The 16,268-nt window shown below is 43.5% G+C and overlaps 1 protein-coding gene across 6 annotated transcripts in view; it reads left to right on the forward strand.

Annotated features, from left to right (window-relative positions):
• Positions 1-16,268, forward strand: part of SV2B (synaptic vesicle glycoprotein 2B) — a 109,776-nt gene that overhangs the window by 50,627 nt on the left and 42,881 nt on the right. For 3 of the 6 annotated variants that reach the window (XM_011357271.1, XM_011357272.1, XM_011357274.1), the window contains one exon: positions 11,135-11,989. In XM_011357271.1, the coding sequence (XP_011355573.1) occupies positions 11,449-11,989 (541 nt within the window). In that variant the 5' untranslated portion in view covers positions 11,135-11,448. Of the gene's footprint in view, positions 1-8,706; positions 8,794-11,129; positions 11,990-16,268 lie in introns of those variants that run through there. The other 3 variants (XM_011357275.1, XM_023528957.1, XM_023528958.1) reach the window with 3 other exon arrangements.

Here is a 16,268-nt window from a genome sequence, read left to right on the forward strand (position 1 = left end):
TTATCATGAACCCAACCCCTGCGGAAAGAAAACAACTTGGAGTAGTTGATTTCAGAGGTGAAAGTTTCTCAAGATCACTTCCCTAATGACAGTCATGTATTCACAGAACACAGAAAGACATCCTGTATTTGGTTTCAAGGCTGCCGATGACAGCAGCAGGCAGCTCTGGGGGTGGACCCCAATGACGCCTGAGCAGGAATTGTCCTTCATGCAGCATGTTGCAGTGAGGTGCCATCTGTTTCCAGAATGATTCTAGCGCCCATGAAAATATCCCTGCCAGGTCTTTTCAAAATTAATCTTTTCCCCTCCTTGTGTATGACAACCCTCTAAATAATAAGGCAATTTAGGAATAGGAGAGCAATGAAAACGCATCTTTTAAAAAAATAAAATAATCTTGTCATCCGTTTTGGCACTCTCCCAACTCCCTTCCTCCCATCTATTCTGCTCAGACTCTAGCACATGGGCTCTTTCAAGAGTTCATTTTCGCGTCCAAGGACAGACTAAAGAATAGTGTGATGGATTATCTGGATCTCCATTGCTCTGAGCTTCAGCTGGCAGGAGTCCAATCTTCTCTTTATTTTCCTTTTGTCATAATGTATTTACTCAGTGCCTATCAATACAAAGTCCTGCTTCCTGCTACATTGGTGACCAAGACGCATGAGAGATGGACTCTGTCCTCAAGCTGCTTACACCCTAGGCAGCCAGCTGCAGGAGTCAGTGATTGTGGCAATACTACTTTTGGTGGCTAAAGCAGAGTTCTTTAAATGTTGACATCATTTGAAATCTTTCCTTGCCAAATATGTAGGAGTAATTTCAACAGGAAAGCCAAACCGTAAAAAGAGGCCTGTCGAGGAATTCCATCACCCAATTAGCCAAGGCTGTCAGGTGCCAGACTGAGGTAACAGAACACATGGGGAATCCCAGAGACCCCGCAGAAGCGGTGAGGTACAGACCTGGATTTGAATCCAACTCTGCCTCTCCCCAGGCTTGTGAACTTGGGCAATTCTCATGGCCTCTCTGAGCTCCCATCACCTAAATCCACATGTCAGGTCTTTGGGAGGTTTAAATGAGATCGTGTGAGAAAGCTCCCAACATAATCAAGCTCACTAAAGGGTTCCTTCCTTTCCTCTTTTGCTGTTAGTCTAGGATTTGGAGTGGAGCCCAGAACTGTGCAAAACTCCGGGCTCTAGCACTAAATAAGTTTGCATTCCTGGCAGCATTTTAGCCCTTTTGAATGATCAAGTTTATACTTTGCCAAAGCTGAATTAGGGGAGAGAAAGAGGGAACTAATTATAGAGACATAATGCGCTGGAGTTGGGGGCAGTGGACGACAACAAGGCCAGTCACACCCAGAGGCTGAGTAATTCCAGGATAATTAGGAGATGGAGACAGGAATTGGAATGTATTGGGGTGAGTTAAAAAATTTTTATTTCAGGGACATACATGGGACAGATAAGAGCAAGATAAACTATGAAGCTTGTGTCAAGCTGGAGCTGGTGTATTGATTAAAGAATATACAGATTATGACCTGCTGAAGGAAGGGACACAAGCCACCCACATAGAGTTGACAGGTAGCACCCTCACCACTCAAGCTCCCAGGTTTCACTTGGGAAAGTGAAACTCGTAAGATCATTGTGACTGAAGAAGCAGTTTCAATATACCCACGCAAAGGAAGTAGAGTCAAAAGATTTATTACTTACAGGTCCCAGAAGCAGTGGGGGAGCGGAGGTTCCCCACAACGAGCTCGGGGAACAGCAGTCCTCTGTCCCAGGTCACAAGTGAGCAGGAGATGGAGAGCAGGGTAGAAGCACCCGTTACCTAAAAGGTGCTTGAGGCAGAGGAAACTAACTTTTTATGGGCTTAAGTCTAAGCGGTTCTTTTAGAAGGTATCTCCAGAAAAGTACCCCCAGAATCCTAAGCTCAAGTCCCTCTCTACAGTCCAGACTCTGCCTGTGAGCAGGGTTATCACAATGTTAAATGCCGATGCAGCAACTCAGAAAAACAAAAGTTGTTTTTCAAAATCTTCAAAAACTGGGAAAACCGAAAGTTTTTTTTTTCCTCATCACAAGGCCTCTATTATAGTTTCCCCAAAGTGAGACATGCAGGAGAGGTTTCCAGGGGCCAGGGGTGCAGCAGGCTGATAGGGTTTGGGGTGGAGCCATCAATGGGCAGTGGAGATAAGGGTACCCTAAGTCCACAGGCTTCAGCCACAGAGGGCACTAACTGCAGGCAATTCTAGAGGAGGGGGCATTTCATGGCAGAGCACTGCAAAGCTAGACCATAGCAAAGAGCAGATTTTGTCCACCAAGTGCATGAGGTTTAAGGTGAGAACAGAGGCAAATAAAGACAGGAAGTGCTCCCTCTAGCCTGTCCATGGCTCTCAGACTTGCTTTTGGGGTGAATAAGGGGAATGGTCTTGGCCCCTCCTTGGCATCATCTGTGTTTGTCCATCGACCAATTGTCATTTTCCTCAATAACCTGTAGATCTGTATCTACAACGTTTTTCAAGTCTTTTAGAAAGAGATCCAAATTTTCAGTCTGCACCCTGTTGGAGCAATGCATCATGTAAGTTTGATACCAGTTCTGTATTTTTACTTTCTGGGATATACTTTCAAAGGTTCTAATGAACCAGGAGATGTAGAATATCTCATGTTGAAGGGAGGACCCTCTCCTTAGACAAAGTCTGTTGTTCTTAGCTTTAGGAAAATTTCTATTAACTAGGCAATAAGGGACAAGGGGTAGGAGCTTGTCTTATTCTTCTCAGTGTCCCCAGAATCTGACACAGGATCTACCAGGTAGTAGAGGCCCCCAGGGTATTTTTGAGATAGATGAGTCACTGCAATGATGACAATTTAGTAAGGCTAGTCCCCTCTGGAAGGGCCACCAGAAAGGGAAAAAATGAAGCGGGGAAGGTGCAATGGGTGTTGTTTAATGAGGGTCCTTCAAAGCCAAATTAAGACAGCAGTTTGAAGGTCTTGAGAAGCCACGAGGAGATTTCAGGCTGTGTGGAGGCTGGCTGATGGTGTTGGGATAATTCAGGAGAGAGACGCGCTAGCTGGTGTCAGAGGGTTGGCGTGGAGGCCTTGTCTTCCAACCTGATTTCTTTGGCATGGGGCATTCAGGTCAGGGCTCCAGCAGAGTGGGAGCTAAAAATCCAGACGGTCTCAGCTAAGAAGGTTGTAGATTCGCTTCGTATGGGGTGAGATTAAGGCTCTAATTGGCTTTGGTAAACATCACTGCAGAGGTTAGTGAACACATAGAAATGTATAGCTTTTGTTGTGTTATTTATATAATAGCTGTTTTTATTGAGCTCCTTTCTGGTATGAAGCTTTTTGAATCTATTAACTCATTTAATGAGTATAACAACCCAATGAGTAGGAACTGATATCCTCTTCATTTCACACATAGAAACTGAAGCTTAAAGGTCAAACAACTTGCTCTGATTCTCAGAGCCTGTAAGTGGCAGAGCTGGCATCTGCGCATATAGCAGGGGCAAGAATTCGCCTTATAACAGCACTCTAAGGCAAGAAATAGCATTAAGCATGTTCTTACAAATTACAACAGGGTTAGTAAGATGGCCATTATCAGTCTTATTTTTAGGGCCCCTTTCCTCCCTCCATCAGACCACTTAAGTGTTCCCCCAAACAGTGGGAGTGCCTGCTTAGTCCATCCCTGTAGCTACTGTGATTCTCCTCGATCTTTCTGTTCCTCAGTGCCACCTGCAGGAGTGAGCTTTCATCATCTGCTGGGCACTTCTGTTTTGGATGGATACATATCGTGATACCACTGACCAATAGATGAGACCCTATTACTGATCCCAGGGCCGTAGGATTAATATCCTCCATCAGGACTTTTCTGTTGTCCTTCATTCAGAGTGCTGCCTATGAGAGGGACAGGGTTCCATCTCCTTTCAGGGAACACACAGCCTCCTCCTTGCAGTCCCCATCCCCCAGGGCTTGGGCACCTCCCTACAGGTCAAAGCAGCAGCCCCTCATCCCCTTCCCTTCTAGCTGAGCTCCTGGAAGGGTCTAGCTGTCTGAAGCCTGGGCTGAGGGCTTCATGGGCCTTGCCCTTGAAGCACAAAGGATTTGTTAACTGCTTCCTGGGGTAAGAGCATAGGCCAGAGGTTCTTGATTTGGAGTGAGCACAAGAATTATCAGAAGAGCTTGCTAATAAAACAGATTTCTGTCTCTCTTCCGTTACAAAATGGAATGGAGTCCAGAAATCTGTATTTAACTGGCAGCAATTCTCCTGCCAGTGGTTTGAAGACTACACTGAACAATGCTGACCTGGCTTTAGAGCACAGAGGAGCAGAAAGGGAGAAAATCAGCATTTCAGGGAAGACTAGGCAGACATTAACATCTTAACACATCATCCTGTCAGGTACGTTTGCACAATATAAATACATATTCTTAATATGCAATATTATGGAAACTGTATGTATAATGATTTTAATAAATGATTTATCTAGCATTTTCACCTACTATTATAGTGCGATCATTTTCTTTTTTCAAAAACAAGTCCTTTGAAAACCATAGTTTTTATATCATCATAATATTTTAATTATATGATTAGGCTAACATTTAGTTACCTAGGCCCTGTTGTTTAATATAAAGGGTTTTTTTTTGTTTTTTGTGTTTTTTTGTTTTTTTGTTTTTTAGGTTTAATGTTCTAAATAATGCTTTGGTTATTAACATACTTCTCCATAAATTCTCATCTTGCTTTTGTATTTTAAAATGAAGAACCATTCACTTTAAGGCTGGCATTATTTTAAAGGATTTGGTATGACTTTAAAGTATTTCTTTTTTTCTCTCTAACAAAAACATCACGTGGTTTGGTTTTCATGTAATAATCAATTGTTTCTCACACCTGGGAAACTAGCTTTCTGTTTTAACACAATAGAAATAGCTGGATGATTCAGCTAAGAAGAGAGAAGTACTTCTTCAACCCCCTGCCCCCTTTTAAAGTATATTTGGCATACAATGTTATGTTAGTTTCAGGTGTACAATATAGTTATTTAACATCTATATACCTTACAAAGAGAGAAGTATTTCTGATGCCACACTAACAAGCAGGCACTTTTGTCAGTGGGACACAGATGCTGATTGCTGGAAGCCTCGGAGAACACTGTCTCCCAGCACCACCCGGAGGCGTTCTGGTGTTTTCAGCAAATGGGTTGAGGTGACCTACCCCAGAAGCACCAAGCACTGTATTTTAGGAAGCATCTCAGGTGGTTAAGACATATTTTATAGTCAGGAAGCTGATAACAGATAACTCAAGTAGTTCTTAAACCTTGCCCCGCCCCTGCACCCCAACAATCTCAGCTGGGAACTGGGTGTGAATAGAAAGCCAGTAAATAGGAAGGTGGCATCTTCAGGATGTCAGCTGATCGAGCTTTTTTTTTTTTTTTTAAATAAAAACAAAAACAAAGGTAAACCAGTTGGTCTACTGACAGCAAGGACAGGGCACTCTGGTCACTTTGCACATACTTTCAGACAGACACTGTATAACTATCATTGAGCAAACTTTTTCAAAGACCTTCTGTGATTAAAGACTCTGTGTTTGGTGCTGGAGATTCAAAAATAAGTAAAATTCAGTGCTTTATCTATCCTGGAATTGCTCACAATCTCCTAGCAGAGAGACACATAAATAATTACAATATAATTTGATAATAGAGATATGTATATAGTGCCACAGGACCTCTTGGAGTAATTCTAAACGTTTAAAAATAAAGATCCATCAAATTGCCAAAAGTGGTTAATCAGTTTGTAAGTGTTGCTCTTAATTTGGAATATGTTTAACATTTTAAGAAACTGCCAAACTGTTTTCCAAAGTGGCTGAACCATTTTTCATTCCTACCAGCAGCGCACCGGAGTTTCTGTTCATCACATCCTAGCCATCACTTGCTATTGTCTATCGATTGCAGCTTTTCTGATGGGTGTGTAGTGGTAGCTCATTGCGGTGTGAAATAGGTTTTGTTCAGGTCTTCTCTCGGCCTTTAATATAGGAATGTGCATTATAAATCTCCAAAAGAGAATGGTGAGTAGAGTATGCAATGTTTCCTAAACTTATTTGCTCTTGGAATTCTTTTCATCCCCTTAAATGAGCATATTAAAGGCCTAACATTCTGCAGAGGCATTACATCATTTGATTATAAAATTATTTTTAGCTTTGTTCTCTGTGATATTTAATTATGAACAAGTGTTTACCACACGATGATATTGAATCAAATAGCATAGACCCAGAGGTTAACAGAATGTAAGACTGAAAGGAGGGTGCTTAAGAGATTACTGCTAGGACATTTTTGAGAGGCATAGTTTTCATGAGTAGCTAAATGTCAGTTTGTTTTTCTCTGTACTTTGTTCTGCAGTCCAGCCCAGATGGGCCCCAGATCTGAAGCAGAGCTGGGCTGGGCTCAAGCTGAGAGCCTGGCTACATTTTAATGATCAACACTTGGTCTGATAATAATCATAATGACAACAACAATGAAAATAAAATCAAATTTACATTGATCGCATCTGTGCCAGGCACTGTGCTAAGCACCGTTTATGGATTATCTCACTAAATCTTCACAATGACTTTATGGCGTAGGTACTATTATTGTAATCATTTTATGGATGAGGAAACTGAGGCACAGAGTAGTCAGTAGCTTGCACGCACATAGTAGGAAGTGGCAGAGTCAGCGTTTGAACCTGGGGCCTCAGACACTAGAGTCTGTGCTCTTAAACCACCATGCCACATAATCCCAACACCACACCAAAAAGGGTATCAGCCTGAAAAAGATTTGTCTTTGTCTTAGTCACACAGCAATTGTAAGGTGCCGGAAGGACTTCCAGTCCAGAATCTGCCTCCCTAGAGTCACCCTTCTCCCAGTCTTTTCCCTCTCACCCGACAGGAAACCCACTACTTCTTTTCTTGTGGGAGCCTCCTTGTGTCTACCTTTCATTCCAGTCCCACAGCCACTACCTTTGTCCAAGCCTAACCCCATCTCTGGACTTTTACCAGACACACACACGCACACACACACACACACACATGCACACGCACACACACATGCACATACGGAAGCTTCTACTAGGATTCACATCCCCACCAGAAGGATCTTTCCAGGCCCCTGCTCTGCACGCCATATTGCACTGTTAGGTTTAGCAACAATCTTCATGGCTCCCCTTGCTCAAATGGAAATTTTCAATTCCTGAGCAGGACATTCAGACTGAATGCTATTTATTCCCGCATCGTATCTTCCAAAATTCACCCTCTTAGGTCATCTGTTATAGGCCAACTGACCTTTTCATTGTTGCCCAAACCAGCATAGCCATTCCTGCCTCCAGGCCTTCGCTCGTCCTTGCTCTCCAGCCTGCAGTGCCCTCCTCTGTATTGTTTGATGCTCCGAGCCCTTCTTCCCTGCTCTTGGAAGTCCGCCAACCTCTAGGAAGCTTGTGACAGCAGATCCCAGCCCCTAGTGACCCCACTGTCCTCTGAAACCCCTGGAAGAACCTACTGTCTGTGATCCTTGGTCATCTAACCTCTTCAGCCTCAGTCTCGTTTTCAGTAAAATGGGTGTAATAATAGTCCGCATCTCACAGGGTTGTTGTTCAGGTTAAAAGTTGTGAAGCACATGATATTCTTAGTGTAATACCTGGCACCAAGCCGTGAGCCAGGTATCCAATGAATGAAAAATAATATTATTAATAATTAAGATGGTCATTTTTATTTCTGCAAGATGCTCTCTGTCATTTTACTCTCTCATGATGGGTGTGGGCCTCTAGAGAAGGGAGATCAAGTCATGTCATATCTGCTATAATGCCTTAAGCACCAAAGATTCTGAGGGATGTTTGTTAAGGATGGGTGAACAAACTCTAACTTTGGAGTCACAAGGCCAATGCCAATCTTGGTTCTTCAGGAACTCAGCTTGTAACCTTGACTTGTCTCCAGGACACGGGAGAGTGGGAGAGAGTCCCACTCTCTTTCCTGTACGTCATCACTGATGTTATTTTTGAACTTGTCTTCAAACTAAGCCCTGAAATTGAGTCTCTGTGTTAATTTGGGTACATCCTTTAATCTTCTTAGCTCTCAGTTTCTTCATCTGTGAAATAAATAAGGAGCTGCTTGTAAAATGCTCACCTTCGTCTTCAGTTAATAGCTGCTCTTCCGGTTGTGTCATTGTTTAGTTGATAAGCTCTAGGCTTATTAATGTTGTCAAATGATTACTTTCCTGGGGCTGCCTTAAGAAAGTGCTGCAAATCCAGTGGCTTGAACAACAGAAATCTGTCTCACAGTTGTGAAGATTAGAAATCTATAATCAAAGTGTCAGCAGGGTTGGTTCATTTTGAGGTCTGTGAGGGAGAATCATTTTTGTGCATCCCTTGTAGCTTCTGGTGGCTTCAGGTGTTCCTTGGCTTGTAGACCGGGCTCTCTCTGTGTCTTCACATCATCTTCCCTCTGTATTAGTGTCCTTCTCTGAGTCCCAACGTCCTCTTTATATAAGGGCACCAGTCAGATCGGATTAGAGACACCCTAAGGACGTCATCTGAACTCGATTACCTCTATAAAGACCACGTTTCTAAATCAGGTCACATTCTGAGGTACTGGGGCTTAGGGCTTCAACATACTTTCTTGGAAGGGTCCCAGTCCAATATATAACATTGAAAATGATTAGTAATTATATCCCCTAGAAGATGCTGAAAATGTAACTTGTCATTTCTCAGTGAAAGAGAAAAAACAACACCGAATGATGATTCCTCCTTCCTCCACTGTACTTGACATTCACAGCCCTTCCTTTAACTGGATCAGGTGAGCGGAGTCAGTTTTGACGAAGGTCAGCTTCTTCCCACAAAGCAAGTCCCAGGACTTTTGCCTCGAGTGTATTTCCCATGTTTTGGGTTCATGACATTTTTGCAGAGTCCCCAGGATGGAAATAACACACCAGTTCTCTGGCCATTGGCATTCTTTCTCCATTTTTTTAGGGTACTCGGCAAAACTCTTGTGCTGTGTACTATGATTTATCTTCCTCCTGTGGTCCCTAAATAGATACAATAAAAACAGATTTAGAATATTAATCTGACATAGTTTGGGCCACCATGGTCAAATACAAATTATTGACTAGGGGTGGTGAAAAATTGGAAAGGATAAAGTGAGACTCAGTTCTTAGTAACCATTCTTATGGCACTGTTTCTCAAAGCGCAGTCCACTGGATCCCTCATGGCATTTTTGGAGGGAAAACACAGATTTCCAGGCCCACCCTCACTCTGTAGGTTCAGAGTCTTTGGGGGCAGGGTAATGGAGTTTGCATTTCTGATGAGTTTCCTCCTGAGTTGGAGAAGCATGATCTTGGGCACCCCCCGCCCCCCCAACACACACACACACACACACACACACACGCACGCACACACACACACACGCACACACATACACACACACTAAAGAAATGCATTGTGTTGTGAGTTCAGAGCTGGAGTCTCTCCAGGGCTGAGGGGGAGGAGAACCAGGCAGGTGCAGGTGTGAGGGCAGGTGTGGGGCAGAGGGCCCAGGGATGTGCTATGGGCTGGGAGGAGTCCAGCTGCCATGGTGAGGACATGCACATCCAGTCTGTCGTGAGGCGACATATGCCGAGCTTGGTGAAAGGACAGTTAGGATTTGAGGTGTGACGGAAAGACGTGTAAAGGTTGTTGGCATATGTATGTGTCAGGAGGTGAATTTTGCAAAGGAGTGGGTTTATGGTGGTCCCACTGAAGAGGTCTGAGCATCCATCTGTGTCTGAGGGTCTGGCAGCAGAGGAGAGCGGGAGGAGGATAAGGAGTGGGGGAGGGGCCCGGCCTCCACCCCCCGGGGACTGCTTAGAGAGAAGCCAGGCCTCAGAGCCACTGGGGGAGCTGCATGAAAACTCAGATTTTTGAATGTGCACCAGCCCTTCTGCACGCTCTGGGAATCTGTATTTTTGAAGCTCCCCAGGTGATCTAAAGTGATGGGCCCTCAGAACAGCATTTGGAAGCACAGGGGCCATGCAAAAACTGACTTTGGGATCAGTGGACCTAGCTATGTGGCCTTGATCTAACCCCATGTGAGCCACACTTTCTTCATTTGTATGATGAAGACACAAATATTGTTTTCTTCCTCTTTTGATTTTTGTGAGAGTTAGGATTAAGAACTGTGACACACTAGCAGAGTAGGCATTATTAGAGGTTGGCTCCAAACCCTGTGAGAACTGGGGTTCTAGGAGGGTAATTAGGGCAGGCTGTGCCAGTCCCTCAAGTATAGGAGTCAATAGAGGGATACAGTGCTTAGAACTGGGATATAGGGTAGCGTCTGATTTCCAGAACTGGAACTAGGAAAAGAAAAAAAAAAAAAAAGAGCAACAGTAATGTTAAGGCTTAAATAGCATTTACCAAGCAGCTCAGGTGCTGTTCTAAGCACTATACGTACAACCTTATGAGTTAAGTACTATTGTTATCTCCACTTTATAGATGAGAAAAGTGAGGCTCAGAAAGATATGTGTGTGGTCACACAGCCATTGTGTGGCAGAATCAAGTTTCAGACCCAAGCTCTCTGTCTCTGGGTCTTCAGCAACTGTTGTTGCCCATTTAAGCCAAGTACAAGATCAGAGTGACCCTCAAACCACAATGCTGAGTTTCAAAAGTAAGCTAGGCCTTGGGAAAAACATGGTCCTGGGTATTTGTCGCACAATTCTAGTTGGAAAATTGTCCAGCCTTTTTATAATAAACTTAGAAAAGCTGGCGTTTTCATAACAGAAGCTGAGTTGTAGTAAATCTGCATTGTTGCCAAAGGCTTGATGAATTCTAACAACAAAAAAAAAATCCGTAACACAAAATTGTCTTGTATTGAAAATCTCTTGCCCCTTTCTGTCTCATTATTGTGTTAAGATTGGACGCTACTCATGGGCGAATCAACACTTCAAATGGCCTCTCTGACCCTATTCTTTCTCCCCTTATCTTTTGTCTCACGGATTCAATATTTATTCATTTGACATGAATCCAAATGTTTCATCAGAATTCCTTCCACCTTACACACAAAGCACTGGCATTAGTAAATACATTTGTTTAATTCTGAGAGTGGTTGTTAGAATTTCAGCAGTTTGTAATACTAAAACTTCTCTTTCCCTTCTCCATACTCCCAGGGCATAACCTTCAGTAACAGAACAAATCAGGCCAGCCAGCAAGCTGCCAAGTCCTGCCGGCGCCTTGTCAAGGAACCCAGCTGGACCCATGTCTAATCAACATCTCCCAACACAACATCTCGGGGTCACTGAAGGAGATGACTAGAATTTGAAATTTTCCAAAGACTTCCAATAGACATCGAATGCAAAAGGATACTTAGGTTGCCTTTGCACCAAGCTGCTTTATCTGAGAGACAAAGTGGGAAGAATACAGGTGCCATTTTCACCTGAGAAGTCATACGAGCACATTCTACATTTAAACCTCTGCACATAGAATGAATGATGGTTATCGAAACAGCCCAAACCTCTATCGCGGTGCGAGAGATATAGCTCGAGAGGCAACCAGGCAGTCCCGGAATCAAGGAATGGATGACTACAAATATCAGGACAACTATGAGGGCTATGCCCCCAGTGACGGCTATTATCGTGGCAACGAGTCCAACCCAGAAGAAGACGCCCAGAGTGATGTTACAGAAGGCCACGATGAGGAGGATGAGATCTACGAGGGCGAGTACCAGGGCATTCCTCACCCGGATGACGTCAAGGCTAAGCAGGCCAAGAAGGCACCCTCCAGGGCGGATGGCCTTCGGGGCCAGGCAGACTTGCTGGCTGAGCGAATGGAAGATGAGGAGCAGCTGGCTCATCAGTATGAGACCATCATTGACGAGTGTGGCCACGGGCGCTTCCAGTGGATCCTGTTTTTCGTCTTGGGTTTGGCCCTGATGGCCGATGGGGTAGAAGTGTTCGTGGTGAGTTTTGCCCTGCCTAGTGCAGAGAAGGACATGTGTCTGTCCAGTTCCAAGAAAGGAATGCTTGGTAAGTGGAAATTTTCAAAGATCATCCTTGTCTTGACATTAAAATATAAAGGAGAAAGAGGAGTAAAATATAGATAGTACCTATCACTGTTAGGGACCTTAAATCTATCACAATGTCCTTGCAACATTATCATTTTATACCCATTTTGCTGTTAAGGTATTTTTATCTCAGAGAAATTAATTGATTGTCTCAAATGTACACTACTAGTAAGTATTAGAGCTTGGATTCATACCTAGGTCTGACTCTCAAGCTCTTAGTTCTTTTTCCAAATCTTGTTGCCTCCTTGAGAATCTGATTTGTCTCTTCTTCATATCAAACCATCTTCTTTATATCCAAATGACAAACACTCTTTGTGAGTAGCAGGCCAGAGGTCTCTTCCACTTAGTGCTTTTCTCTGTGTCTGTCCAGAATCCAGTCTGCTCCTGGTTTCTCTTGTATGTAAGTGCTAGCAGGCAGAATGCCCATGTGTCTTGGGCTGAGTATACCCACAAAGCCCCTGCAGGCTGCTGGGAACCACACTGTGGAGCACAGATGGATTCTGCAGGAGGGAGGACCAGCTCTGCAAATCAATGATCAGACTAACACCATGAGAGTCAAATGTTAGATACAAGGGCTTGAAGCAGAGAGGATTTTGTGAAGTTAGAGAATGGATAGGCACCAATGGTGTGGCATAGAAGAGATTCATCATAGTATAGACAAGGATTTGTCCTGGCTATTAAATGCCCTACAAAACACATCCATTCTCCAAACGTAAAATCTATGCAATTGATGGTTTAGCAAACATGCAGTTATTGAGAACTTACTATGAATCAGGTTCTGATTCCAGACTGAAACATGCTTATGGCCCTCCAGAACTCAAAATATACCTAGCAACTTAGTTTATTCATTCAACAAGTATTCATTACTTGCATTCTGTGTGCTAGTCTCTGCTCAGCCCCTGGAGAGAAGATATTGAACTAGACAGACATAGTCCTTGGCTCTCAAAGAACTTATATATAGCAGGACAAACAGGCATTAACAAATGCAGAAACGTATCTAATTACTGTAGGGCTACATGCTATGAAATGATTCTGGTTCCTAATACTTGTTTTACAGCAGGGGTTGGCAAACATTTTCTTTGAAGGCCCAGATAATAAACATTTTAGGCTTAGCAGGGCCAGATGGTCTCTGTCACCACTAATCAACTCTGTCTCTGTCGCACAAAAGCAGCCATAGATGATATGTAAACAAATGGGCATGACTGTGTTCTAATAAAACTTTATTTACGAAAAAAGGTGGTGAGCTGGATTTAGCCTAAGGATTACAGTTTGCTGACCACTGATTTAGAGTCATCATAAATAAGACTAGATATAAAATAAAACATCTGCATGAAGAATTGTCCCTGAGGGGTTTAAAAAAATTGTTTTATCTATTCCCACTTAATTATAAGGACCATTTACAATGATTAGAACTGTGTCAGATATGACCATTAGGAAACGAAGAGACTGAGCATATACAAACAGAAGAAATGACCTGAGAAGCAAGGAAGTCACCTAGAGTTTTTAAACACCAACAGAATTTTAATACTGTTATTATTATATTATTATTATTATAATTATTAAAAGAATTCTGCTAAGTACCTTCAAGTTTGAATAGATATTTTTAAAAGGGAAAAAAATAAAACAAACCCCAAACCAAACCAAACCGTCCCCAATTGATCTAAACATTTCCAAGACGTTCATTTGCTTTGTGATGTTCTCTGCTGAAGTCCTGGGTCCCTGTTAGTCCCAGTTGGCAATGTCAGAAATGATTTCATGCCTTTTTGGTCTCTCCACCACCCTGGTATCTGGCAGCCTCATTAACAGAGCTGCAGCCTGGTCCATGCTTCTGCTGACTCCCAGGGCAAATGCTGGGAGTCAAGGGAACATGGTCCACATCTGTGCACTTTTGCCTTCAGCATCTGCTGAAGATAATGTGACTCAGCCAAAGAAGTCTCTGAGCAGAGACTTCTGTGCACTTGTGGGGTCTACTTTGTAGTCAAGGAAATGAATGTCTAAGTGGATCTGGGGAAGTAGATGATTGAAGGATCTTATGAGGCCATTTCCATATAGTGTTTCATATAACCTCATAATCACCGTGGTAGTTAGAGGATTTTTTAATCCTATTTTATCCCTTGCCTGTATCAAATAAATTAACACCAAAGTTTTCCCATAATTGTAAAAATACTCCTTAATCCGGAACTGGGGGCTAATCCTACTTTCATGCTGACCAAAGGAAAAAGAAAACAGTTTCAGGCAACAGTTCCATTTCTGCCTTCAGAATTTTATCTCCTGGAAGGATCTAGTTGCTTGGGGGTGTATTTTATTGCCTGTTAGTTTTTCTTGCCATCTGCTGTGGGAAAGGAGTCCTTAGCTTCAGACAATGACTTACGACCTCACAGGGGACCTGTGGGACCTGTTGTCGGTATGAACTATAGGGAGGAGGGGAGCAGTGTCAGATGGGCAGATTCATTAGAGTACATTGTGAGTTGAATTTCCACAGCTGCTCAGAGATGGACGTATTACTCTGCCATCATAAAATATTATCCTTTAATTGTTTAATACGCAAATTCAAGGTGAGCATCGGAGCAGACCATTCGACTTATGAGCCACTTTTTCTTTAGCCCTGAATTCAGAGTGTCAGTTCTTGAGAGGAGGGGCTACTCTGTGCCCCAGGGCCTGGCACAAACTACATGCTCAGTAAATACATCAAGCACCGTTATTTCGTTTGTATTCTGTTTGTTGAGGTAATCATAAAGACCTTTTTAATTTCAAGGACAAGGAAATAGTCTCTATGTCTTAATGGGGGAGTGACAAGGTTCTGGAGAGCAGGTGGGACCAGAAACATTGCAGAGCCATTTTGTACAGTTCAAGCAGCTGTTGACTTTCTTTCGAACCAGTCCTTAGTGTGGCCTCTCTCAACAGCATGCGCTATTGACCTTCGGGCTGGATAAGTCTGCTCTAGAGGGCTGTCCTGTGATTGTAGGATATTTAGCAGCATCCCTGGCCTCTACCAGCTCCCCATTATGACAAACGAAAGCGTCTCCAGATATTGGCAAACATCCTCGGGGGGACAGCATCACCTCCAGTTGAGAACCACAACTCTAGATGAGTGTTCTCCACCCTGTCTGCCCATTAGAGCAGCTGAGGACCTGTTAAAACAGCTGGCCTTGCTCTGGAAGAGTTAAATCAGAATCTCTATGGTTGAGGTGTGGGCTTAGGCGTTTCTTTAACAACTCCCTGGCGGTTTTGTTGTGCAGCCCCAGAGAACTAGGTAGTTACATAGAGACTCAGGGTCACTCGGAGCTGCTGCAGTATCAGGGTTTTTGCTTATCTTGCTATGAAAGAACATTCCCCAAACGGCTTCCTTCTTATGTTCATGGTGGTGGTTGAGATATTTGCACGCACTTTGACCAGCATGAAAAAAATGGGGTCATACCCCAAATTCCTATTTACATTTTCACAGTGCATTGCAGGTTTTCAGTGGTTTTTATAGGTATTCTTATTTGAGCTTTACATGACCCTGGAGATCCCCAGTTTATGTGACAAGGGAAGTGTTGCTCAGGGACCTTAAGTAATGCGTGCTGGATTGCAGTCCGTAATGCAGTTTTCTTGTCCTGCATAGCCACTCATCGCTACTTGTGTTCACCAAGGGCTGTCTGGTAGTAAAGTAGGTGCTGGGCCTCCCCCGTCCAAGTGCTGGAGTCGGTTACAGCCTGTCTCTGTAGGTGAAAGGGTAACAAAAGGCTTAGCCAACCGAACCTGAGAGGCCAGGTGCCAATTTTATGAGGCTCTGCAGGCTTCTTGGGGCATAGACTGTTAGCCCAGTGTCAGGCTGTGAAAAGGGTTCCAAAGAATGACCCATCACCCTGAATAGACGAGAATAGCAGACGGTTAAAGGTTTCCTCGTGGCCCCTCCGCCAGGAACCATGTTGGACAGAGAACACTCAGGTCCAATGTAAAGTTCATGAATACACAGCTAATGGGCCCTTGTAGGCCAGTGGATGTAAAAATCTCTCTTTATGTATAAATCTCATGTAGCGCAAGCCCAGATGAGCTGGTTTCACTTTGCAAACGATTAATTTAGTTTCTGAGAAGGAAGCTTCAAAGTCTCAGACATTAGCAAGGTAGGGAAGAAGGAAGTGGGAGACAGATAGATGGTCTTAGGAATGTAATAGGCTATGACCTGCCCTGTGGGGCCCCCCCAAACAGAGTGAATGTGAACCCCTCCTCTCTGAGGCTGGCCGGGGCTGCTCACTTGT

Source organism: Pteropus vampyrus, unplaced genomic scaffold (assembly GCF_000151845.1).
Source record: "Pteropus vampyrus isolate Shadow unplaced genomic scaffold, Pvam_2.0 Scaffold34, whole genome shotgun sequence".
Classification (NCBI taxonomy): domain Eukaryota; kingdom Metazoa; phylum Chordata; class Mammalia; order Chiroptera; family Pteropodidae; genus Pteropus; species Pteropus vampyrus.